We start from the raw sequence: 26,909 nt of genomic DNA on the forward strand, positions 1-26,909 counted from the left end.
ATATCCTAACAATAAAACGCTGTATGCAGCAAAACAACAAACATGTTAATGTTAGCATGCTAAGGTCACTGTTGCTATGCTAACATCTACAATGAAAACGTTGTCTATATAAGTTTAACATACTAACTGTTAGCATGCTATCTCCTAACATGAAAACACCGCATGCAGCAAAACAACAAACATTTTAATTCTAGCATGCTAACAATGCTAACATGCTAGCTTTTAGCATGTTAACACCTAACATGAAAACACTGTACGCAGCAAAAAACTAACATTTTTATTCTAGCATGCTAACAATGCTAACATGTTAGCTTTTAGCATGTTAACACCTCACATTAAAACACTGTGTAAGTTTTATATCTTTGAAAATCATTTTGATAGACTTTGTGGGTGTAAAAATGCAATGTAAATATGATTTCAATTTCAATACCATAAAATAAGTAAGAAATATAAACGCTAACTCATGGAAGGGAGGAGCTGATCTTTATTATATTTTTATATTCATATATTGTCTGTACAACATGGTCATAAATCACATCAACATTGGCTAAAAAAATAAACTTTCAAAAAGGCAAAAAAAAAAACTCAGCGTGCTTTACATTCAAGTGGAGTCCAAAGACTTTCGGGATCAAAACGTCACAGTTCAACACAACGTGTGTGTGTTTGTGTGCACACGCACACACTTTGCACAACAACAACACAACTTTAGATGACAACACTTCACATCGGCATAAAAAACACAACTTTTGAACGTAAATAAAAAACAATGAAAAAGTATTTGTTATTGTTAGCATCTGGAACAATCATACAAGGAACATGGAGGCTTTTATTTTGAAAGTCAGTTATATATATTTGAATAGAAATTCAATTTAAATATGGAATTTAAATTGGTAGTAAAAAAGAAAAATATGAGTGAAGTCACCTGGATGGACAAGGAAGTGCATTTCAAAATAAAAGACCAGTTTACTTTAATGGAGAGTCAAACACTTCATTTTCAAAATGACATTTTTTTTTCCTCACGCACGTTTACGACAATTAAAATGGCCGACAGTCGGAGGCGGAGCCTGAACACCGCTAACCAATCACAAAACGTGCTCGCATGGAGGATCCAGCCTCCATTGTCGATGGCACGCACAGACCTAACTAGCCGACTGCCGTTTTTTCTACTTCCTGTAAAGCCCAAAAAAATGCTAGCGTTGATGAAAAACATCAAAACGAGGAACGAGGAAGTAACGTCGCCTTCGCCGTCCTAAAACAAGACCTCCTCACAGCTGCCGTAGTCGCTTTCCACCGCGCTGCCGCCGTCGTAGCTCCGCGTGCTGGCTTCGCTCGGGCGAGTCTGAGGCTGCGCCACATTGGCGCCGTCGGCGGCGACTGGTATCTGCTCTGCGTAGGAAGGCGTGGCTACACTGAGCCGCACGCTCATTCTCTTGTAACCAACGGGCGTGTTCTCCTGGGAGCGTCCGTGCGACGACGGCGGGTAGTAACTGACAGCCGTGAATTCATTAGGACACTGCGATCTCGGAAGCGGAACGCCATCGGGACCCAGGAAGTGGTCCAGATTCTGTGTGCTGTAGCAGGGCGGTAACGGGGCGCGGCGATCCGAGCGCTCCAGAGGGAAGGGGAAACCGCCGAATCGGGAGTTCCTGCGCGAGTCCATGCTGGAGGACGAGTAGGCGTCCTCTACGATATCGAACTGCGGGAACTCCTGTACGGCTGGACGGCCAAAATAATCGGGATCGGCGGGATAGACTGAAAAGAAACACAAATACAAACATCACGGAAGCGCCATGGCGAGGAAGGCTAATCGAAAAAAAGTAAAAAAGTTACTTCCTGTCTGCACTTCCTGTCAAAATTAGAAGACGACAAACCAAACCAAAAGAAGAAAAGGGGGTCAAAGTTCATTCAAAAGAAAAGAACTGCGACCTCAAGCCGAAGAGACAAAGATATTATTTTGACACGAGCGCTCACTTTGCCACCGCAGGCAGAATAACAAGTTAGTGTGTACAAAAGTACAAAGTGTGAGTACACACTAAACGCCAGCCGCTCAAGGCCTCATAAAATGTTCATCCGATGTTGCGTTATGCAAATGACCTTGTTTGTATTTGCATTTCTTCCGCTGGAAAAAAAACATGTGACAGCAGCTGCTGACCCTTGCCTGCAATTAATCAAAAAAAAAAAATATAAAACCCTAATTAGTGTCCAAGTTGCGTATTTACGCCTGCGGCCAGCGGGGTTGGCTGCGGGGTTTTTGGGTCGGCGGAGGAGCTGCTGACTTTCGATAATGGAGGACATTACACAAACTTTCTTTGTTTTTCCAAGTCGTAAAAGCAAGTCAGCAGCTACAACCGTTAGCATAAAGAACATTTCAACAACGAAACTCCGACACATTAAACTGGAGGCGGGCTCAACAACAAACTTTTGTGTCTTCCAATGCAGATGCTAATACGGACTTGTAATACTCGGAATACCATTAATGTACTGTAATACTGTAGAAAAAGTAGCAAACTAGTTACCGTATGTGTGCAAGGGGGAAGAATACGTTGGCGGACAAATAAGTAGTCTAAAAGAATACAAAGTTGGAAGAAGATGTAGTACGAAATAATGCATAGGCAAATGAATACAAACTACGACAAACAAATACATAAGGACAGACAAATACATAGGACAGAAAAGTAGTTGGAAGAAGATGTAGTACGAAATAATGCATAGACAAATGAATACAAACTACGACAAACAAATACATAAAGACAGACAAATACATAGGACAGAAAAGTAGTTGGAAGAAGATGTAGTACGAAATAATGCATAGGCAAATGAATACAAACTACGACAAACAAATACATAAAGACAGACAAATACATAGGACAGAAAAGTAGTTGGAAGAAGATGTAGTACGAAATAATGCATAGGCAAATGAATACAAACTACGACAAACAAATACATAAAGACAGACAAATACATAGGACAGAAAAGTAGTTGGAAGAAGATGTAGTACGAAATAATGCATAGGCAAATGAATACAAACTACGACAAACAAATACATAAGGACAGACAAATACATAGGACAGAAAAGTAGTCGGAAGAATACAAAGTTGGAAGAAGATGTAGTACGAAATAATGCATAGACAAATGAATACAAACTACGACAAACAAATACATAAGGACAGACAAATACATAGGACAGAAAAGTAGTTGGAAGAAGATGTAGTACAAAATAATGCATAGGCAAATGAATACAAACTACGACAAACAAATACATAAGGACAGACAAATAGATAGGACAGAAATTTAGTCGGAAGAATACAAAGTTGGGAGAAGATGTAGTACAAAATAATGCATAGGCAAATGAATACAAACTACGATGAAAAAGTAGTCGGGAGAATACCTAGCCAGAAGAATATGTAGGCGGACTGGTATGTAGTCAAAAGACTACGTATCAGGTGGAAATATACATAAGCAGACATATAAATAGCAGAACAGATAAGTAGTCGAATAGAAAGTTGGAAGAAGATGTAGTACGAAATAATGCATAGGCAAATGATTACAAAGTAGGACCAATACAAAGCAGGGCAGAAAAGTAGTCAGAAGAATACAAAGTTGGAAGAAGATGTAGTACGAAATAATGCATAGGCAAATTAATACAAAGTATGGTTATCAAGTAGTCGGGAGAATACCTAGACAGATGAATATGTAGGCGGACTGACTAGAAGTATACATAAGCAGACAAATATATAGCAGGACAGAAAAGTAGTGGGAAAAATGCAAAGTTGGAAGGAGATGTAGTACGAAATAATGCATAGGCAAATGAATACAAAGTACGACGAACAAGTAGTCGGGAGAATACTTAGACAGAAGAATATGTAGCCGGACTGATCTAGTTGGACAAATACGTAGTAAGAAGAACATGTAGTTGTAAGAATACATAAACGTACGAATGAGTACTTGAAAGAATACATCCTGTACAAGTGGTCGGACCAATACTGGGTTAGAAGACAGGACCACGTCCCCTCCTAAAGTACCTTCATAGTCCAGGTCCCAGAGGTTCTTCTTGACCGAGTCGTTGTCAGAGCTGGATGGAGGTCTGACGGGCAGGTTGGGGGCCACGCTGCACACCGCCGGACTGTGAGATTTATTGGAAGAGACCGCCACCCCTGGGCTGAGGTGGCTTCGCGGGCGCAGTGACCTGAAGGGCGAGTGGTCCAGGTCGTTGGTGGGAACCCCCATGGAGTTGAGCTCCATGGGGGGGGCGTCCTGGTCGCCGGCTTTCAGGCTCTTGGCCAAACTGGACGGGAAGTAACTAGAAAACATAGAAAACAGAAACATTAGACATTAGACCGCTTATCCTCACGAGGGTCGCGGGGGGGTGCTGGAGCCTATCCCAGCTGTCTTCGGGCCAGCCAATCACAGGGCACATATAGACAAACAACCATTCACACTCACATTCATACCTATGGACAATTTGGAGTCGCTAATTAACCTAGCAGGTTTTTTTTTTGAATGTGGGAAGAAGATGTAGTACGAAATAATGCATAGGCAAATGAATACAAAGTACAATGAACAAGTAGTTGGGAGAACACCTAGACAGAAGAATATGTAGGCGGACTTATATGTAGTCAAAAGACTACGTATCAGGTGGAAGTATACATAAGCAGACAAATACATAGCAGGACAGAAAAGTAGTCGGAAGAATACAAAGTTGGAAGAAGATGTAGTACAAAATAATGCATAGGCAAATGAATACAAAGTACGACGAACAAGTAGTCGGGAGAACACCTAGACAGAAGAATATGTAGGCGGACTAGTATGTAGTCGAAAGACTACGTATCAGGTGGAAGTACACATAAGTAGACAAATACACAGCAGGACAGAAAAGTAGTCGGAAGAATACAAAGTTGGAAGAAGATGTAGTACGAAATAAGGCATAGGCAAATGAATACAAAGTACGGCGATACGTAGGCGGACGAATCTGAAGAATACGTAGTTGGCAGGATACGTAGGTGGAAAAGTACTTAGTCGGACAAATACTGTCGGTAGACAGGAGAGTATCGAGTTGGACAAATACGTAGTAAGAAGAACATGTAGTTGAAAGAATACATAAGCGTACGAATGAGTACTTGTACAGGATGTATTCTTACAAGTACTCAGAAGAATACACAGTTGCCATGATACTTAGGTGGAAAAGTACATAGTCGGACAAATGGCAAGGAAACCGGAGTACCCGGAGAAAACCCACACAAACTCCACACAAAGATGGCGTCAGTTCAGCTTTTAAATGCTAAAAAAAAATACTGAAAATTTAACGTACCCGTTGGAGTCCTGAACGCAGACGGCCTTCTTCTTCTTCTTCTGCTGAACGTGACGTTTTCTGACACAAACAAAAATGCCGACTAGCAACAGCAGGCCCAGCACGCTGCCGCCAATCTCCATGATCTCCACGTAGCCCACCACGGGAGACACCTGAGGACGGATGGCGTATGTCGGTCACGTTACGTATAAAGTGCTGTCCAGGGGGACTTGATAGAGGACTGACCTGAGGCAGGGGGTCACAGTGGAAGGAACCGTCAGATAGTTTGCAGTGGAAACCTCCGGGACACGGATTGGGAGAGCAGACGTCCACCAGATTGTGACACCTGGAGGACAACAGGAAGAAAATGGATGGATGAATGAATAGTAGTAGTATTTGTGCAGCATTTTTCTGTCCTTGTTAGACCCAGTTTGTGCTGCTCTGAAATGCTTGTGAAATGGATAAAAAATTTTGTGAAATAGAAAAAATTGTTTGCGAAATGCATGAAAATGTGTTTTTCTTTGGAAAACACACTCTCAGATACTATGTCTTCTTGCACAGTTGTGCATCGTTTTTATGTCCTTGTTAGACCCAGTTTGTGCTGCTCTGAAATGCTTGTAAAATGGATAAAATTTTTTGTGAAATACATGAAAATTTGTTTTTCTTTGGAAAACACACTCTCGGATACTATGTCTTCTTGCACGGTTGTGCATCGTTTTTATGTCCTTGTTAGACCCAGTTTGTGCTGCTCTGAAATGCTTGTGAAATGGATAAAAATGTTTGTGAAATAGAAAAAATTGTTTGTGAAATGCATGAAAATTTGTTTTTCTTTGGAAAACACACTCTCAGATACTATGTCTTCTTGCACAGTTGTGCATCGTTTTTATGTCCTTGTTAGACCCAGTTTGTGCTGCTCTGAAATGCTTGTAAAATGGATAAAATTGTTTGTGAAATACATGAAAATTTGTTTTTCTTTGGAAAACACACTCTCGGATACTATGTCTTCTTGCACGGTTGTGCATCGTTTTTATGTCCTTGTTAGACCCAGTTTGTGCTGCTCTGAAATGCTCGTGAAATGGATAAAAATGTTTGTGAAATAGAAAAAAATGTTTGTGAAATGCATGGCAATTAGTTTTTCTTTGGAAAACACACTCTCAGATACGATGTCTTCTTGCACAGTTGTGTATCGTTTTTATGTCCTTGTTAGACCCAGTTTGTGCTGCTCTGAAATGCTCGTGAAATGGATAAAAATGTTTGTGAAATAGAAAAACTTGTTTGTGAAATGCATGAAAATGTGTTTTTCTTTGGAAAACACACTCTCAGAAACTATGTCTTCTTGCACAGTTGTGCATCGTTTTTATGTCCTTGTTAGACCCAGTTTGTGCTGCTCTAAATGCTCATGAAATGGATAAAATGTTTATGAAATAGAAAAAATTGCTTGTGAAATGCATGAAAATGTGTTTTTCTTTGGAAAACACACTCTTAGATATGTCTTCTTGCACAGTTGTGCATCGTTTTTATGTCCTTGTTAGACCCAGTTTGTGCTGCTCTAAATGCTCGTAAAATGGATTAAAATGTTTGTGAAATAGAAAAAAATGTTTGTGAAATGCATGGCAATTAGTTTTTCTTTGGAAAACACACTCTCAGATACGATGTCTTCTTGCACAGTTGTGTATCGTTTTTATGTCCTTGTTAGACCCAGTTTGTGCTGCTCTGAAATGCTCGTGAAATGGATAAAAATGTTTGTGAAATAGAAAAACTTGTTTGTGAAATGCATGAAAATGTGTTTTTCTTTGGAAAACACACTCTCAGAAACTATGTCTTCTTGCACAGTTGTGCATCGTTTTTATGTCCTTGTTAGACCCAGTTTGTGCTGCTCTAAATGCTCATGAAATGGATAAAATGTTTATGAAATAGAAAAAATTGCTTGTGAAATGCATGAAAATGTGTTTTTCTTTGGAAAACACACTCTTAGATATGTCTTCTTGCACAGTTGTGCATCGTTTTTATGTCCTTGTTAGACCCAGTTTGTGCTGCTCTAAATGCTCGTAAAATGGATTAAAATGTTTGTGAAATAGAAAAAATGTTTTGTGAAATGCATGAAAATTAGTTTTTCTTTGGAAAACACACTCTCGGATACTATGTCTTCTTGCACGGTTGTGCATCGTTTTTATGTCCTTGTTAGACCCAGTTTGTGCTGCTCTGAAATGCTTGTGAAATTGATAAAAATGTTTGTGAAATAGAAGAAATTGTTTGTGAAATGCATGAATTTTTTTTTGTTTTTCTTTGGAAAACAAAACAAAAAAATTTGCAAGGATCCCAAACTTTACATGTGTTGATGCAGTACTTTACCAAGAAAACCGAATACTACGGAACAATGTAGTATAAGCAGAATATATCAAAGTGATATCACTTTTGACGTAACACTAACATTTTTACACAATTACTCAGTTTTTGTACCCTCCAATTTTGTGTGATCATTTTTGCCAAAATGTTTTTGTATTATTATTAATATTACGCATAACTGCTGTGTACTTTATTGTTCCGTGGAACTGATAATTTGTCATTTCCATCTGGCAACATTGACGCAAACACGTCCCGTCTTTAAAAAAAAAAAAAAAAACACTATCCAGCTTAATCTTGAACATAATGGACATAATGGAAAAGGATATTAACTCTTAGTTTGTGTCAGTCTGGATGAACGACTTCCTGCCACAAAAAACGCAACGAATCCCTCGCCGCCACGCACACGATGACAAAAACTGATAGAGCAATAATTACCACACGCAGTGACAAAGCCCACGTGTGTGTTATACTTCAATTTATCACCCCCCCCCCCCCTTTTTTTCTACTGCTAATGTGTTATTCCAATGAAGATGAGCTGCAATATGCAAATGACTTCACAGCTTCAATTACCTATACATGCAAATCTGCATATTCCCGCTATAGGACGCAGGTGTGTGCACGGCGTGCACATGAGAGTGCATATAATGAGGCTTGGACCGAGATGGGACCTTGGACGGGATGACCTGCTAGTCCGCCCGCTCGAGCTTTGCATTGTGAAGAACTGTTAGAATAAAATGTAGCTAGAATGAATATAATGTTAGTTATCACTCTTATATTCATTTGCTTAGACAATAGAAAGTGTTTGAAGAAATGTTCCCGTGACCCTGATCAGAGACCCCCAGTGACCCCCCAGGTCCTGGTGGTCGCCAACTTACCAAATCATACCTGTGACTCGGTGGTACGTAGGTGTTAGAATAAAATGTAGCTAGAATGAATATAATGTTAGTTATCACTCTTATATTAATTTGCTTAGACAATAGAAAGTGTTTGAATGTGCTGAAGAAGAAATGTTCCCGTGACCCTGATCAGAGACCCCCAGTGACCCCCCAGGTCCTGGTGGTCGCCAACTTACCAAATCATACCTGTGACTCGGTGATACGTAGGTGTTAGAATAAAATGTAGATAGAATGAATATAATGTTAGTTATCACTCTTATATCCGTTTGCTTAGACAATAGAAAGTGTTTGAACGTGCTGAAGAAGAAATGTTCCTGTGACCCTGATCAGAGACCCCCAGTGACCCCCCAGGTCCTGGTGGTCGCCAACTTACCAAATCATACCTGTGACTCGGTGGTACGTAGGTGTTAGAATAAAATGTAGCAAGAATTAATATAATGTTAGTTATCACTCTTATATTAATTTGCTTAGACAATAGAAAGTGTTTGAAGAAATGTTCCTGTGACCCTGATCAGAGACCCCCAGTGACCCCCCAGGTCCTGGTGGTCGCCAACTTACCAAATCATACCTGTGACTCGGTGGTACGTAGGTGTTAGAATACAATGTAGATAGAATGAATATAATGTTAGTTATCACTCTTATAGCGATTTGCTTAGACAATAGAAAGTGTTTGAATGTGCTGAAGAAGAAATGTTCCCGTGACCCTGATCAGAGACCCCCCCCCCCCCCAGGTCCTGGAGGTGCCTGGATGCACCAACAGCAACCCTGCATGTTAAGTATGTCAAGATAAGAACTCATAAAATAATAAAAGTAATTACTCTCACATATACAAACACTCATAGACAAACAAATACAGCTTGTGCAACTACCCCCCACCCCTTAGAGTTGCACAACCATGTAGTAGGGACCCCCCAAAAAAGAGAGGAGTGTGAACTGGATATGTGGTTTCACTCTCCTCACTGCGAGTAACTTTTAATATTATTATCTGTCTCTTCTGTATTTCCGTATTTAAGTGTTTTTACAAGGAGTTTGAACCTGAAAATAACACAACTTCAGTAAGTACACTTTGTGTACTTAGCAATTTTGGCACCCTAACCTAAATCTATGACAGTCATTACACACGTTATTTATCCCCTTGTTCTTCTTCTTCTTCTTCAATTTTCTTTTTTAACGGTGGCTTGCAATCACTCCAGGCGGCCCCTCCGCTTCCGATACATCGCCAAGAGCGGGACCGTTAAGGGTGGCAAGTGTCCATCACTGCACACTCAACGTTTTGACTTGTTTTGAGTGTATGACTGTTGAATGTCTCAGTGTGAATGCATTTATGCACTCGAAAAAACGAGTGTACGAATGCAATAACATAGCAATAGAGAACCCGGACTGGATGGAAGTAAAAAAGAAGTACCAAGTCTTCTGAGATGACTTTCTCCAAGAGTTTGACTCGGAGAAAGTGTTGTACTTGCTCTCACTCGAGAGAAGAGCGCGCTCGGAGAGGTCAATGTCAGCTGACCGAAAGGATGGCTGCCACACGATCTTTTTACCCCTTCGTCTTGGAAGGACAGTCAGGAGTCACGGAGAAGTGATTATGAGGCGGGAACAGAACATTAAAGCTTGGAGAGGTTCTGGAGGGGAAAAGTCGTGCACCTCCATTCCAATCACGCCACCGAAGCACACGCGCGCACACACACCGGATACGTGATGGTTTGTTCGGAGTGGTGATTAAGTGCAGATCGCCATGAGAATATTTTAATTGTTTAACAGTGATTTAATGAGTGGATAGCTCTTAGATTTTTATGGTTTTACTTCCAGGAAGGAGATTAAATGATTCAAAAACCCTGGTGCTAACCCTGATGCTAACCCTAACCCTGGTGCTAACCGTAACCATGATGCTAACCCTAACCCTAACCATGATGCTAACCCTAACCATGATGCTGAACCTAACCCTGATGCTAACCCTAACCATGATGCTAACCCTAACCATGATGCTAACCCGAACCATGATGCTAACCCGAACCATGATGCTAACCCTAACAATGATGCTAATCCTAACCATGATGCTAACCCTAACCATGATGCTAACCCTAACCTTGATACGAACCCTAACCCTGATGCTAACCCTAACCATGATGCTAACCCTAACCCTGACCCTGATGCTAACCCTAACTTTGATACTAACCCTAAGCCTGATGCTAACCCTAACCATGATGCTAACCCTGATGCTAACCCTAACCATGATGCTAACCCTGATGCTAACCCTAACCCTGATGCTAACCCTAACCCTGATGCTAACCCTAACCCTTAACCCTGACCCTGATGCTAACCCTAACTTTGATACTAACCCTAACCTGATGCTAACCCTAACCTTGATGCTAACCCTAACCTTGATGCTAACCCTGACCCTGATGCTAACCCTAACCATGCATGTGCACTTATGCACTCTAAGTATTCCAAAGTGCACTTATGCACTAGAATGTCTGAGTATTACAATGAGCACTTATGCACTAGAAAGTCTGAGTATTACAATGAGCACTTATGCACTAGAAAGTCTAAGTATTCCAATGTGCACTTATGCACTAGAAAGTCCAAGTATTCCAATGTGCACTTATGCACTAGAAAGTCTAAGTATTCCAATGTGCACTTATGCACTAGAAAGTCCAAGTATTCCAATGTCCACTATTGCACTGAAAGGATTGAGTATTGAGTAAGTGTGAGTATGCAAATGTATATTGCTTAAGTGCTCAAGACTAAGTGTAAGTACACGTACACAATGTGCTCCTATGCACTTAAACTAGTCTAAGCATGTGTAAGTAAGTGTGAACCTGTGCACTAAAGATACATCATTTAAGTGTGTAACGTGTTTACCCTGCGTCGGCGCTCTCCAGCGAGCAGTTGCACATGTAGCCTTGGTCTTTGGGCACGCACACTCGGCCGTGGGTGCACGGCTGGGAGGCGCACGGGTTGTCGCCCCGTTCGCAACGCGAGCCGTGGAAGAGTCCCACACATTTGCAGAGAGCTTCTGCAAAACAATAAAAACACAAGAAAACGATGATTATGATGGTTGTCCATTTTACTGAACACGTGCTGCGTTCAAGTGCACAAAGAACTAGTGAGACTTTTTTCACTTTTCGGTTTCTGTTTTTCTCAATTTTGGACACTTCAGCTTTTACAGTCGCTATTCCGAATTTGCTCAGCGGCGCACCCCTGAGAAAGTGAAAAAAAACCTGAGAGGTGCAGGTGATCTTCATCCTCCTTGAGGATGCTCTGCATGAATTGCAAAGCAAGCTGCTATCTTTGCCAAGAAGTGATGCGCCCGGCCCAATTAGTGATAAGCTGGAATGCTAATGAAGGTCAAAGCGGGACGCCGGCAGCGCATCTCAGCCTGAAGCGCGGCTTTGGTGGCGCCGCTGCCATCGGGACGTTTCCTGAGAATTTTGTTTTTTTATTTTTTCGTAAAGTTTTAGTACGCAAAGATGTTATTTTGCTCACCGCCGTTGGTGTCCTCCTGGCAGGCGCCGCCATTTTGGCACGGGTTGTCGTCGCAGACGGCGCCCACGCTGCAGCACTCATACACGCCAAAAACTCTTCGGTTGCCGGGTCCCGCCCACTCTGATGCATCCTTCGCTTCAATTGGTTCACCGTTGACTTCCAGGTGGTTCAAACATCCATCGAAACTTTGCGGTCGATGCCCATGACGTGCGGCGTCCTGGCGGTGGTTTGAACCAAACAACAAAGCGCCGTTGTGGCGCATCATACGGCAAGGCGCCGCCAAGTCAGTAGACACTGGGGGATGCTTATCCAAGGTCAGCTTCAAGGACGCGGGTCGGACTTCCAGCAGGACTCTGTGCCAACGGCCGTCCGACACGGCATGTGACCTCAACGCGACACGTCCGGCGGCGAAGGCGAGGACGCCGCAGTTGAAGACAAAGTGAAGCTGGCCGCCGCTCACCTGAGAAAATGGAAGGTGAAGGTCGTAAAGGACGACGGGACAATAAAGTTGTTAATGAACAAATCGATGCTAAACGCCTTGAAAGGTGGCGGTCTACGGGAAGGACAGCCTGGTCGGTTCGGATAAGATCTGCACGAGTCTTATCAGACCCGTCCCGCTTGAAGACGGATCCTCCATTTCTGTGCTGCACTCGAATAAGCAGCACAGAACCGCATCTTTCACACACCAAAATATTAAATTATAATATCACATATACAATAATCATTCATTTATTAGTGCATAGGATTCCTTATTTATGAATGCAATATTTTCATAATTAGATTAATTTTTTTTTACCAGCTTCTAAATATACTTTTAACATGATTAGAGCCTTGTAAAAAGGAAATAACACCCCTATAGTCACCGTTACACCGTTACAGTCGCTATGTTGTGCTTTTTTTTAACTTCCTGTTTTTTTTACTTCATTCTCATGATATTAGAACCCCCACCCCCCCCAAAAAATACAACTTCATTTTATTTTGTTTTTTATAATATTGCAACTGTGTACTACTAAAATTTATTGTTTTTTCGTTAATAATATCAGGAGTTTGTTGTCATAAAATTTTGACTTTTTATTTTATTAAAATACAACTTTTTACTAAAAATATTTTGACTTTATTTTTATTGACTACTATAATTACAGTTGTTTTTTTCTATTTTTCTTATGTGTTTTTAATTTTTAATAACTGTTTCAAATTTATTTTTGAAAATGTTTTTCTTCTAATATTGCCACTTGATTTATTTCTACCAAATTTCACAACTTTTTAAATTTTTTTATTTTTGTTTCTCATAATATTATGAGTTTATTTCACTAAAATTAATGTTTTTTATATCATGATGGGATTTCTTTCGCATAATATTTTGACTTTATTATCCTAAAATGTTTTTTTAATGTATGCTGTTGCAGTTTATTCCTGTAATTTTTTTTTACCTTATTCCCATATATATGGGAATATATATATATATATATATATATATATATATATATATATATATATATATATATATATATATATATTTTTTAATTATTATTTTTTCCAACAACATAGTTCTCATTACTTTATTTGCTCTTTTGTTTGTTTCTCATAATAGTACAATTTTAAAAAATAACTTCTATACATAGTATTATATATTATATACTAAATCAGGCCCATGGCTTTTCTAAAAATAGATTTTCTTTTAAAGAAAACTGAAGAAAAAAAATGTAATAAATAAAAATGTAATCTGATGAGAAAAATTTAATTTTACAAGAATAATGTTATTGTACTATATATATAATTAATTATATAATATAATTTGATTTAATTTGATTTAATTTGATTTAATTTGATTTAATTTGATTTAATTTAATTTAATTTAATTTAATTTTATTTTATTTTATTTTATTTTATTTTATTTTATTTTATTTTATTTTATTTTATTTTATTTTATTTTATTTTATTTTATTTTATTTTATTTTAATTTATAGAGAATTTGGTTAAATATGCATATTTTCTGTACTAATAATTGTCCATATTCAATCAAAAAACAGCAATATATTGTTGCAAAATATCAATTTTCCAGTCGTTGTGTGCTGTATCTAATAAGCTAATACTTATTTACTTACTAATACCTTACGTCCTTATATGGACATATACATGAACGCTACCACTTACATAAGCTACTATGATGATGATGATGATGATGATAACGCGCGGGCCCCGGTTGCCATGACGCTCAGGCTCGTAGGCTGAAGGTCGACCTTCATGACGACTGGGCTAACTTAGACGCCTTTGGAGTCGCATCCAAAGCCATTCATGTCGTGACGCGTTGACAGGTTTGGTTCAGGGGTGTCGGTTTGATGCCGGGGCCGCATGTTGGAACCACCGTTATATTGATTGCTTTGCTAAATGGCAGCAATCTTTCTGCCGCTATTACGTCTGACGGCGAGTATCGATTTGATGGTTTGTGGCTCAGGAGACGTAAACATTCAAATTGGTGTGCAAGCCACGGCGACAGCAAACGTTCCACTGCGACAAAAATATTACTTTTCTTAATTATTAGTTTGCACGGATGCTTATTATTATGCTTATTATTGGCAATGTTATATTTTTAATCTCGTATGAGCTTATAGAAATATAAATAAATATCATAAATATCAAAAATAATATTTATCACTAGTAATATATTCATATCATATTTAACAATAATAATGTTTTCGGTTTATACATTTATATATAAATACATTTTTAATTAAATTAATATATGTAAACTATAATATCAATAACAGTTTTTCCTTTAAATATAATCAATTATTTAGTTATTATTATTGTATTATTATAATGATTAATATTATTATTATTTGTAGTTATGTATATTAAAATAAGATTAAAATAAGATAAGATAGCTACCGCTAGCTGGGGTGTATGCTAGCTGGGGCGTACGCTAGTTGGGACGTACGCTAGCTGGGGCGTATGCTCGCTGGAATGTACGCTAGCTGGGACGTACGCTAGCTGGGGCGTATGCTAGCTTTATAACAGCAATTAATTAGCTTATTAGCTTATTATTTATAGTTATGTATATTAAAATAAGATTAAAATAAGAAAAGATAGCTACCGCTAGCTGGTGCGTACGCTAGCTGGGGTGTATGCTAGCTGGGGCGTATGCTAGCTTTATAACAGCAATTAATTAGCTTATTAGCTTATTATTTGTAGTTATGTATATTAAAATAAGATAAGATAGCTACCGCTAGCTGGGGCGTACGCTAGCTGGGGCGTATGCTAGCTTTATAACAGCAATTAATTAGCTTATTAGCTTATTATTTATAGTTATGTATATTAAAATAAGATTAAAATAAGAAAAGATAGCGTACGCTAGCTGGGGCGTATGCTAGCTTTATAACAGCAATTAATTAGCTTATTGTGAGTCCAATCAAACCGCGGCAACACGTTTGAATCTGAGCGCGGTGGCGCCTCGGACACGGTCGAGTGTCAAGAACCTCAACGTTGCCGTGTTTGTGTTCGACAACAAGACTCGACAACGCCACACTAAAAGGCAGGCGGCGTTTTTTTCCCGGGCATCAGCGGGAGCATCTTTGTGCACACTCAGCGCTCCTCCGGAATAACGAGCCCAAGCGAAAGGCGCTTGCGAGACGAGCGCTAGCTGTGATGTTTTATTGATGCGCGGTTTGCTAGCCTAATTCTCACAGACGCGTCCTTCCCGGCCTCCGCATGTGTGCTCAGCGGGTTCAAGCCCGTTTGCGGTGGGACGGGCCTGAGAAAAGCGCCCCCCACCCCCGTCCCGTCCCCCTGTGAGTGGGTGACAGCACAAGGGGGGGGGGGGGATGCCGAACAAGCGCTAGCGGCGGAACAAGCCGAGTCCTTGTAATCTATTTTACATCAGCGGGCGCCATCTCTGCTGGGAGATATTTGAAGAGAGCGGCGTGGAGGATTTACAGTATCAGCACGGTGGTGGAGTGGTGGATGTGGAACGGGCGTAGCGCCAAAGGCGTAGCGCCAAGGCGAGCTCCGGCGGGACCGTAAGCGCTCCTTCGCAACTTCATAAATCAACAACCCGAGTGCTGCCGCCGTACGCTTTGGGAGCTTCCTGCTGCTTCCCAATATGCTACGACGCCGCTTGTGTGCGTTTGTTGCACGCACACACACACACACACACACATGCACACACACACGCACACGCACACGCACATGCTCGCTAAGTGCAAGCGAGAGCAGCTCGGCGGTGATAAAAGCGGCATCGAACGAGCACGCTAGCTTTGTGACGGCTGGTAATAAAGCTCGCCAGCGGGTGGTAACGTGGGGTCGGACACATTAGCATGCACGCCAGCTAGCGTGGCATCAGCTCGTACAGCTGGATACAATCACACCACCGGGGGGGTCGTTCACGCTAACCAGCGCCCCCGTGTGGCCCGGAGGCCTTAATGAATGCAATAGATTGGCGGGAATTTCCGGGAAACGGAATTCCTGTTTTGAAACTGATGCGAGTGCTGTATTACGTACGTATATACATAAAAAATATATAAAAATATATTAATATTTTTTCCGAGGGCCACCGAATAACAGCCTCAGGCCGCAAATGGCCCCAGTACCACACTTTGGATACCCATGCTTGTAGTAATATAATATAATATAATATAATAATTTATATTATTTTCATCTTCTTAAAAAATGAACATTTTAGGCCGTAAATGGCCCCAGCACCACACTTTGGACACCCATGCTTTTAGTAATATAATATAATATAATATAATATAATTATATTATATTATTGTTCATATAATCTAATAATATAATAATCAAATAAATGAAATAATCTGTATTCATATTTTTTCCAAGGGCCACCAAATAACAGCCTCAGGCCGCAAATGGCCCCAGGACCACACTTTTGATATATTATAATAATAACAATAAATAATATAATATATTAATATATAATAAATAATAATAAACAATCAAATAAAGTCAAAAAATCAAAAATGATAATATAATATAATATAAATATTAATATTATTTTAATTTTCTCATTTTATTTAAAAACTGAAGCGCGTGCTGTAATACGTACATATCCATATCTGTATCCATATTTTTTTTCCAAGGGCCACCAAATAACAGCCTCAGGCCGCAAATGGCCCCAGGACCACACTTTGGACACCCACGCTTGTAGTATTGAGTCAAAAGTCTGCATTCAGGTCACAACAAACAAGTCTGGAATAAAGTTTTGTTATGTAAAAAAAAAAAAAAACCCAAAACAAAACACAGGCGTCTCCTCCAAGCCCCCCCCCCAGCAGTCGGGCCCCCACTGGGACTCGAACAAAAGACCTCCATAAGCTTGGGCCAAAAACCCGAGTTGATGACCACCTTTATAAATTCTTTGTGAAGTCCTTCCTCCTCAAAAGTCATTCCTCGGCGGCGCTCCCGCTGAGGAATGACTTTTCCTTTTGAAGTTTTTCCTGAATCAACGTGATTGAACATTCCGTTGGCGTTCGAGTCCATGTCACGCAAACGAGATGAGCCCACAAAGGGGAGCGGGAGGGATCAACCGCTCGGAGAATTATTCATGGCTGAGCTACAATTCTAACCGTTCCGTGCCCGCGTGGACGCGCCGCATTGTTGCAGCGAGCACGGGAACGTCTTCCACGGTTTTCCATGAATCGGAATCTCATCAAGTCCTTACCGGATGGCGGGGGAAGCTGCGGGCGTTATTACTGCATTTAAAAAGCTGAATAATTCTGTAAAAAATAAGTTGACTTAACTTAAAAAAAATTGAAACCTTGCTGATTTTAAAATTTGGATTAAATCTAGCAAATTATTTCAGGTCATTTTAACTCGCGACTAAGTTTCTCCGACTTAAAAGACCAAGTTCAAGTGACTTATCGCAAATATTTTTGTTATATAGAAGTCAAGTAATCTCAACTCACTTATGATTTTGTCGAAACTAATTATTTCAAGTAAATTCAACTCACAATTAAATTGAAATTAATTAAAATAATTTGTTAACCAGATTTAAAAATGAGTTGATTTAACTTGACTTAACTTGTTAATACAACAAAATATTTGGTTATTCAAAAAAATGAAGTTGCCACAACAAATCAATAAGTTACGTGAAATTGGTCTTTTAATTATGATTTTTTTAATGATAATTTGAAATTAAAAAAAAATTAAGTCAAATAACCAAATATTTTTGTTGTATTAACAAGTCAAGTCAAGTTAAATAACCAGTTATAGTTAACCAGATTTAAAAATGAGTTGAATTAAATTGACTTGACTTGTTGATACAACAAAGATATTTGGTTATTTGACCTAAAAAATAAAAATGAAGTTCCCACAACAAAGCAATAAATTACGTGAAATTGTTTTTTTAATTATAATTAATAATAATTGAAATTACCTGAAATAATTTGCTAGTAACTTCATTTTTTTAGGTCAAATAACCAAATATTTTTGTTGTATTAACAAGTCAGGTCAAATTAAATCAACTCATTTTTAAATCTGGTTAACTATAACTGGTTAATTATTTCAATTAAATTGAAATTAATTGAATTTATTAACCAGATTTGAAAATGAGTTGAATTAACTTGACTTAACTTGTTAGTACAACAAAAATATTTGGTTATTTGACCTAAAAAAAATGAAGTTCCCACAACAAATCAATAAGTTACGTGAAATTGGTCTTTTAACTATAATTAATAATAATTGAAATTACAAAAAAAATGAAGTCAAATAACCAAATATTTTTGTTGTATTAACAAGTCAAGTCAAGTTAAATAACCAGTTATAGTTAACCAGATTTAAAAATGAGTTGAATTAAATTGACTTGACTTGTTGATACAACAAAAATATTTGGTTATTTGATCTAAAAAAATGAAGTTCCCACAACAAATCAATAAGTTACGTGAAATTGGTCTTTTAATTATAATTAATAATAATTGAAATGACCTGAAATAATTTGGTAGTAACTTTTTTTTTTTTTTAGATCAAATAACCAAATATTTTTGTTGTATCAACAAGTCAAGTCAAATTAAATCAACTCATTTTTTAATCTGGTTAACTATAGCTGGTTAATTATTTCAATTAAATTGAAATTAATTGAATTTGTTAACCAGATTTGAAAATGACTTGACTTGTTAATACAACAAAAATATTTGGTTATTTGACCAAGTCAAGTCAAATTAAATCAACTCATTTTTAAATCTGGTTAACTATAACTGGTTAATTACTTCAATTAAATTGAAATTAATTGAATTTGTTAACCAGATTTGAAAATGACTTGACTTGTTAATACAACAAAAATATTTGGTTATTTGACCAAGTCAAGTCAAGTTAAATCAACTCATTTTCTAATCTGGTTAACAAATTCAATTAATTTCAATTTAACTGAAATAATTAACCAGTTATAGTTAACCAGATTGAAAAATGAGTTGATTTAACTTGACTTATTAATACAACAAAAATATTTGGTTATTTGACCTAAAAAAAAAAATGAAGTTCCCAAAACAAAGCAATAAGTCATGTGAACTTTTAAAGTCTTTTAAGTTGGAGAAACTTAATTGTGAGTTAAAATTACCTGAAATAATTTGCAAGATTTAATTGATAATCAAAAACCAATTTCACGACCAATTTCAATTTCACGTAATTTATTGCTTTGTTGTGGGAACTTCATTTTTTTTTAGGTCAAATAACCAAATATTTTTGTTGTATTAACAAGTTAAGTCAAGTTAAGTCAACTCATTTTCAAATTTGGTTAACAATTAATTTCAATTTAATTGTGAGTTGAATTTACTTGAAATAATTAGTTAGACTAAATAAAAAGTGAGTTGAGATTACTTGAGTTCTATTTTTGATACAACAAAAATATTTGGTTAGTTCACCAAATTTGAAAATTCGAAAGTTCCCAAACCAAAACAATAATTCACGTGAAATTTGTCTTTTAATTTGGAGAAACTTAATTGTGAGTTGAAATGACCTGAAATAATTTGCTAGATTTAATCCAAATTTTAAGCCAGCGAGGTTACAAATTTTTTTTTTAAAGTTGAGTCAACTTTTTTTTTACAGTGCAGTTAGGGTTCAAAGGAGTCATGAAGCTGCTCTGGTTTAGGCCGGGGGTTCTTAAACTGGGGCGGATCTCATTTTTGGGATACAAGGTTAAAATATTATTATTTTTTGAAGTACTCATATTATGAACGAACCAAAATTGAGTTGTATTTTTTGGAATATTAAATGAGGGGGGGGGGGGGGTATGTAATATTAATGGAATAAATAATATCGAGATGTTTACCTGCAAGCTTCCCCAGTCTGTTCCGTTGGCCAACATGAGCAGACCTTCTTCTCGGAAGGTTCTGAAGCTCAGGGCCAGCGTGAAGTCCTGCTGGTCTTCATCCATCCCGTGGAGGTACTTGAGGTAGGACTGCTCTGTGAACCTCAGAGCCGATTCTGAAAAGAGATGAGACATGAGGTCTGCCGTCCGCTTTGGGGCGACGACATCGCTAACGAACAAACGAATGAGTCGTTCAGTGATGATTTTCAATCTCCATCCATTGATATGCTTTGGTTTCAATCGTATTCTGTTTTTGCGGATGTACTGCATATCGCATGTGTTTATTCAGACAGGCGTCGCCGTTGCCATAACAACACAAATGTGACCAATTTCCTCGAAATCATTTTGAAAAAAATTACATTTTTATTTATGTTTTGTTTCTACAAAATACTACAACTTTTGACTTTTTTTCATAAACATTTTAAATATCAAATAATCAAATAAAATCAAATAAATAATATAATAATATAATAATATTGTATAATAATTATATAATAATATAATAATACAATTTGAATGAAATAATTTAATTAATATTATTTTAAGCTTCTTATTTTATTCTAATATTCTTGATTTTTCATGACCAACAGCACTAAATTCATCACATAGCAACTTAACACCCAAAAGGTGCACCTGATACCAACACGTATCAGGTACATCCTGGACTGGTGGCCAGCCAGCCAATCACAGGGCACATATAGACAAACAACCATTCACACTCACATTCATACCTATGGACAATTTGGAGTCGCTAATTAACCTAGCATGTTTTTGGAATGTGGGAGGAAACCGGAAAACCCGGAAAAAAAACCCACGCATGCACAAGGGGGAGAACATGCAAACTCCACACAGAGATGGTCGAGGGTGGAATTGAACTCTGTTTTTTTTAGCTGTGAGGTCTGCGCGCTAACCACTTAACCACTCGACCAATTAATTAACCTAACATGTTTTTGGAATGTGGGAGGAAACCGGAGTACCCGGAAAAAAAACCCACTCATGCACGTAGAGAACATGCAAACTCCACACAGAGATGACCGAGAGTGGAATTGAACCCAGGTTTCCGAGCTGTGAGGTCTGCGCGTTAACCACTTGACCACTCGACCAATTAATTAGCCTAGCATGTTTTTGGAATGTGGGAGGAAACCGGAAAACCCGGGAAAAAAAACCACGCATGCACGGGGAGAACATGCAAACTCCACACAGAGATGGCCGAGGGTGGAATTGAACCCTGTTTTTTTAGCTGTGAGGTCTGCGCGCTAACCACTTGTCCACTCGACCAATTAATTAGCCTAGCATGTTTTTGGAATGTGGGAGGAAACCGGAGTACCTGGAAAAAAAACCCACGCAAGCACGTGGAGAACATCCAAACTCCACACAGAGATGGCCGAGGGTGGAATTGAACTCTGGTTTTCTAGCTGTGAGGTCTGCGCGCTAACCACTTGACCAATTAATTAACCTAGCATGGTTTTGGAATGTGGGAGGAAACCGGAAAACCCGGAAAAAAACCCCACACATGCACGTAGAGAACATGCAAACTCCACACAGAGATGACTGAGGGTGGAATTGAACCCTGTTTTTTTAGCTGTGAGGTCTGCGCGCTAACCACTTAACCACTCGACCAATTAATTAGCCTAGCATGTTTTTGGAATGTGGGAGGAAACCGGAATACCCGGAAAAAAAACCCTCGCATGCACGGGGAGAACATGCTAACTCCACACAGAGATGGCCGAGGGTGGAATTGAACCCTGTTTTTTTAGCTGTGAGGTCTGCGCGCTAACCACTTGTCCACTCGACCAATTAATTAACCTAGCATGTTTTTGGAATGTGGGAGGAAACCGGAGTATCTGGAAAAAAAAACACGCATGCACGTGGAGAACATGCAAACGCCACACAGAGATGGCCGAGGGTGGAATTGAACCCTGGTTTTCTAGCTGTGAGGTCAGCGCGCTAACCACTCACCCACCGTGCCGCCTTATATAATATTATATAATAAAAAAAACAGTCGTGGGCTGCAAATGGCCACCAGGCCACACTTTGGACCCCCCAAACTGCATGTTAGCAGCCAGCCAATCGGATTAGCCGAAGTACTTTTGAGCCAACGGCCTCAGAGACGAACCCCGACTGATTGAAATGTGAAATTGAAGATTAGGTGAAAAAGCGAAAATTAAAAAAAAAAGACTTTTTATCAAAAGTGGATTGAATAAACGAAAAGAAGGTTCGGGTGTCCCAAATTCATCTGCCTGTTAAATGAAAGACACACGCTGACCTCACGCCTTCGGTGGCGCCGCCGACGCCACCGCCGACGCCACCGCCGCCTCTTATCAGCCCGCTCCAGTCCCTTAAGACCCAAACGTCATTTAGCCAGAAGGAGTTCCAAAACAAGCGGATAATGACTTTATTCCGTCTGCACGCCGCTAATCCTCGCAGGAATGCCCGCACGAATCAACAAGATGATCCGGCATGGCGGCGCCCCCCCCCCCAAGATAACCGAGCGAGTTTACGCCAACAAGCTACTGTCAGGTCGCAGGAAGCGGCTTGACTTGTCGCCAAACGTCCGTCAAAGAAAACCTACAAAGGAAAGTACACAGACGTACAGTACGTACTCTACGGAGTACTGCAAACACGTTCATACCATTAAGTAAATAAAGTAATTTTATTAGCTTAGACATGAAATATTAAAGAAAAATTATGTTTTTTTTTAAGTCGTAATATTATTAGAAATACGGTTTGAATTTGGGAAAATTTCATTTTATTTTATTATTATTTTTTTTATTATTATTTCATTTTTTAATTAATTTTATGCAAATAACGTCATAATATTCATAAAAATTAACGCCAATGTTTTTTTTCAAGTCGTACTATTATTAGAAACAAACAAAACGAAATACAGTTTAAATTTAGGGAAAATTAATTTTATTTAATTTTAAATTAATTTTAATTTTATGTAAATAATGTCATAATATTTGGGAAAAATTAACGCCATTTTAGCATTGTAGTATTTTAATATTAAAATATTATAAATAAAGACAATAAATAAAGTTGTCATTTTATTAGCTTAGACATGAAGTATTAAAGAAAAAATATGTTTTTTAAGTCATAATATTATTAAAAACAAACAAAACAAAATACAGTTTAAATTTGGGGGAAAAAATAATTTTTTTGCAAATAACGTCATAATATTCGAGAAAAATAGCGCCATCTTAGTATTATAATATTGAAATATTAAAACAATATATATATTTTTAAACAAACAAAACAAATTAAGGTTTAAATTTGCGGAAAATTAGGTGGGGGAAAAGTGAAAATATTACAGAAATATTAAGAAAAAAAGTGGTAATTTTATGAAAGTAATGTCCAAATATTAGGGAAAAAATAACGTTGTCTTAGTACTACAATATTGAAATATTAAAACAATATGTATTTTTTTTACCAAAAAAAACAACAAAATAAGGTTTAAATTTGGGGAAAATTAATTTTAATTAATTTACATTTTTTTTTTATTTTAATTTAAATTTAATTTTTGATTAATTTTAAAATTAGGTGGGAAATATTAAAGAAAAAATATGTTTTTTTTTAAGTCGTAATGTTATTAGAAACAAAACGAAATACGGTTTAAATTTGGGGAAAATTAATTTTATTTAATTTTTAATTAATTTTATGCAAATAATGTCACAATAGTCGGGAAAAATAACGCCATCTTAGTATTATAATATTGAAATATTAACACAATATATATTTTTTAAACAAACAAAACAAATTAAGGTTTAAATTTGGGGAAAATTGGGGAGAAAAAGTGAGAATGTTACGGGAATATTAAGAAAAAAAAGTGGTAATTTTATGAGAATAACCTCATAATATTAGGGAAAAATAGCATTATCTTAGTAATATAATATTGAAATATTAAAACAATATATATTTTGTAAACAAACAAAAAAATAAGGTTTAAATTTGGGAACAATTAGGTGGAGTGAAAGTGAAAATATTACGGGAATATTAAGAAAAAAAATGGTAATTTTATGAGAATAATTTCATAATATTAGGGAAAAATAACATAATCTTAGTATTATAATATTGAAATATTAAAACAATATACATTATACAAACAATATAAACAATATACAAACAAACAAAACAAATTAAGGTTTAAATTTGGGGAAAATTAGGTGGGGGGAAAAGTGAAAATATTTCAGGAATATTAAGAAAGGGAAAAATAATGTCATCTTTGTCCTCTAATATTAAAATATTAAAACAATATATATTTTTTAAACAAACAAAAAAAAAGGTTTAAATTTTGGGAAAAATTAGGTGGAGAGGAAAAGCGAGAATATTACGGGAATATTAAGGAAAAAAAGTGGTAATTTTATGAGAATAACGTCAGAATATTAGGGAAAAATAACGTAATCTGGGTAATATAATATTGAAATATTAAAGATATTTTAAACAAACAAAATAATCAAAAACGTTCCTACCGTTACAGGCGCAGACGCCCTCCCAGTTGTGCCGCGGCGTGATGTACGCCACTCTGGCGGTGCTGAAGTGGGTTATCGTGTCGCCCGTCAAGTGGACGGCGTTCCGGCATCCTCGTGGCGGACACCCGGTACCCAGACAGCCATTGTGGCTCAACCCCACGACGCTCAGTCCCAGGGAGTCTTCAATATCCGACATGATTCCTAAACGGGAACATGAGTACTGCGTTAACGTCACGATTCAAGGAACGGGAAAATATCGGAATTGAACTCGCTGAGGATCACCTGCCAGCCTATTGGTTGGTAGAGACCGGATGAGTCCATTTGTTGGTCTCCAGACGAGAAGAACCTCCAGAATCCGAGCGTCAGGGAGCAGCTGCAGGCTAGCTAGGTGAAGTTCCTGCCTGGGGAAACCCAGTCCGAGTCCCAGGCTTCGTTGGAGACCCCTCCAGTGGTCGCCCAAAAAAACCTCAGGCGAGACCCCGTCCAGCTGCAGAGTCAAACCCGAATCCAGCGCCCTCTGAGTGGCCACCCATACGTGAACTTTAACCCCGGTCCAGACGCTGAACCTGCCGTCTGTTACGCTGATATTCAGCGAGTAGGAACCCTGGTCCAGGTTTTCATCTGCCCAGATTTTACCGTCAGCTCGGTCTACCGAGAATCGCAACCCGGGTGGGTCCTCGGAGACCAGCTGGTAGGAAAGCACGTCCTGTGGGTCCTGGTCCGAAGCGTGAATGCGACCGATGAGGCGGTTGGCAACCGTAAAGAAACCCTCGGCGGTGGTGATGAAGACCTCCAAGGGGACCACCGATGGGGGGTACTTGCTCTGCTCGGTGACGTTGATGGTGACCACGCAGATGGACGAGAGCGGAGGGTGGCCGCTGTCCGTCACCTGAACCAAACACAAAGATCTTATGAAGAATTTTTTATTCGGAATGGAATATTTTCTCTTTGTTTTCAATCGTATTCTGTTTTTGCGGATGTACTGCATATCGCATGTGTTTATTCATTTTGAAAAAATTACAATTTTTATTTTTGTTTCGTTTCTCAAAATACTACAACTTTTGACTTTTTTTCATAAATATATCAAATCAAATAAATCAAAAATGAAATAATATAATATAAATGAAATAATTTGATTAATATTATTTTAAGGTTCTTATTTTATTCTAATATTCTTGATTTTTCATGACATTAATTTTGCTCGTAGTTTATTTTTGTAAAGTATGAATAATAAATAAATAAAATAAATAAAATAAATACAATAAATAAAATAAATAATATTATAAAAAATCTATAATATAATATAATATAAATGAAATAATTTGATTAATATTATTTTAAGGTTCTTATTTTATTCTAATATTTTTGATTATTCATGACATTAATTTTGCTCATAGTTTATTTTTTGTAAACTATGAATAATAAATAAATAAATTAAATAAATAAATCAATAATATAAATAATAATATAATATTAAAATTTTGGGAAAATTAGGTGGGGCAAAAGTGAAAATATTACGGGAAAATTAAGAAAAAAAGTGGTAATTTTATGAAAATAACATCAGAATATTAGGGAAAAATAATGTAATTTTAGTAATATAATATTGAAATATTAAAACAATATATATTTTTTAAACAAACAAAACAAATTAAGGTTTAAATTTGGGGAAAATTGGGTGGGGGAAAAGTGAAAATATTATGGGAATATTAAGAAAAAAAGTGGTAATTTCATGAAAATAACGTAGGAATATTAGGGAAAAATAATATCATCTTAATCCTATAATAATATTGAAATATTAAAACAATATATATTTTTTAAACAAACAAAACAAATTAAGGTTTAAATTTGGGAAAAATTAGGTGGGGGGAAAAGTGAGAATATTACGGCAATATTAAGAAAAAAAGTGGTAATTTTGTGAATAACTTCATAATATTAAAGAAAAATAACATAATCTGGGTAGTATAATATTGAAATATTACAACAAAATATTTTAAACAAACAAAATAATGAATAGTTGAATTTTTTGGAAATTTGGGTTGCAGGAAAAATAATATTGATAATGATAATATTAAGAGAATAAAGTCAAAATATTAAAATACTGAAAATAAAATAGT

General features: G+C 37.5%; 1 protein-coding gene across 2 annotated transcripts in view; it reads right to left on the bottom strand.

The window, feature by feature from the left end:
* Positions 1-466: 466 nt before the first annotated feature.
* Positions 467-26,909, bottom strand: part of fat2 (FAT atypical cadherin 2) — a 112,701-nt gene continuing 86,258 nt past the window's right edge. The window contains exons 21-29 of one of the 2 annotated variants that reach the window (XM_058058907.1): positions 25,078-25,684; positions 24,796-24,996; positions 20,288-20,442; positions 12,016-12,475; positions 11,392-11,545; positions 5,534-5,633; positions 5,309-5,460; positions 4,023-4,300; positions 467-1,752 (exon numbers count right to left, since the gene is read on the bottom strand). In XM_058058907.1, the coding sequence (XP_057914890.1) occupies positions 1,250-1,752; positions 4,023-4,300; positions 5,309-5,460; positions 5,534-5,633; positions 11,392-11,545; positions 12,016-12,475; positions 20,288-20,442; positions 24,796-24,996; positions 25,078-25,684 (2,610 nt within the window). In that variant the 3' untranslated portion in view covers positions 467-1,249. Of the gene's footprint in view, positions 1,753-4,022; positions 4,301-5,308; positions 5,461-5,533; positions 5,634-11,391; positions 11,546-12,015; positions 12,476-20,287; positions 20,443-24,795; positions 24,997-25,077; positions 25,685-26,909 lie in introns of those variants that run through there. The other variant, XR_009120410.1, reaches the window with a different exon arrangement.

The sequence above is a fragment of the Doryrhamphus excisus genome, chromosome 2 (assembly GCF_030265055.1).
Source record: "Doryrhamphus excisus isolate RoL2022-K1 chromosome 2, RoL_Dexc_1.0, whole genome shotgun sequence".
NCBI classification, from domain to species: domain Eukaryota; kingdom Metazoa; phylum Chordata; class Actinopteri; order Syngnathiformes; family Syngnathidae; genus Doryrhamphus; species Doryrhamphus excisus.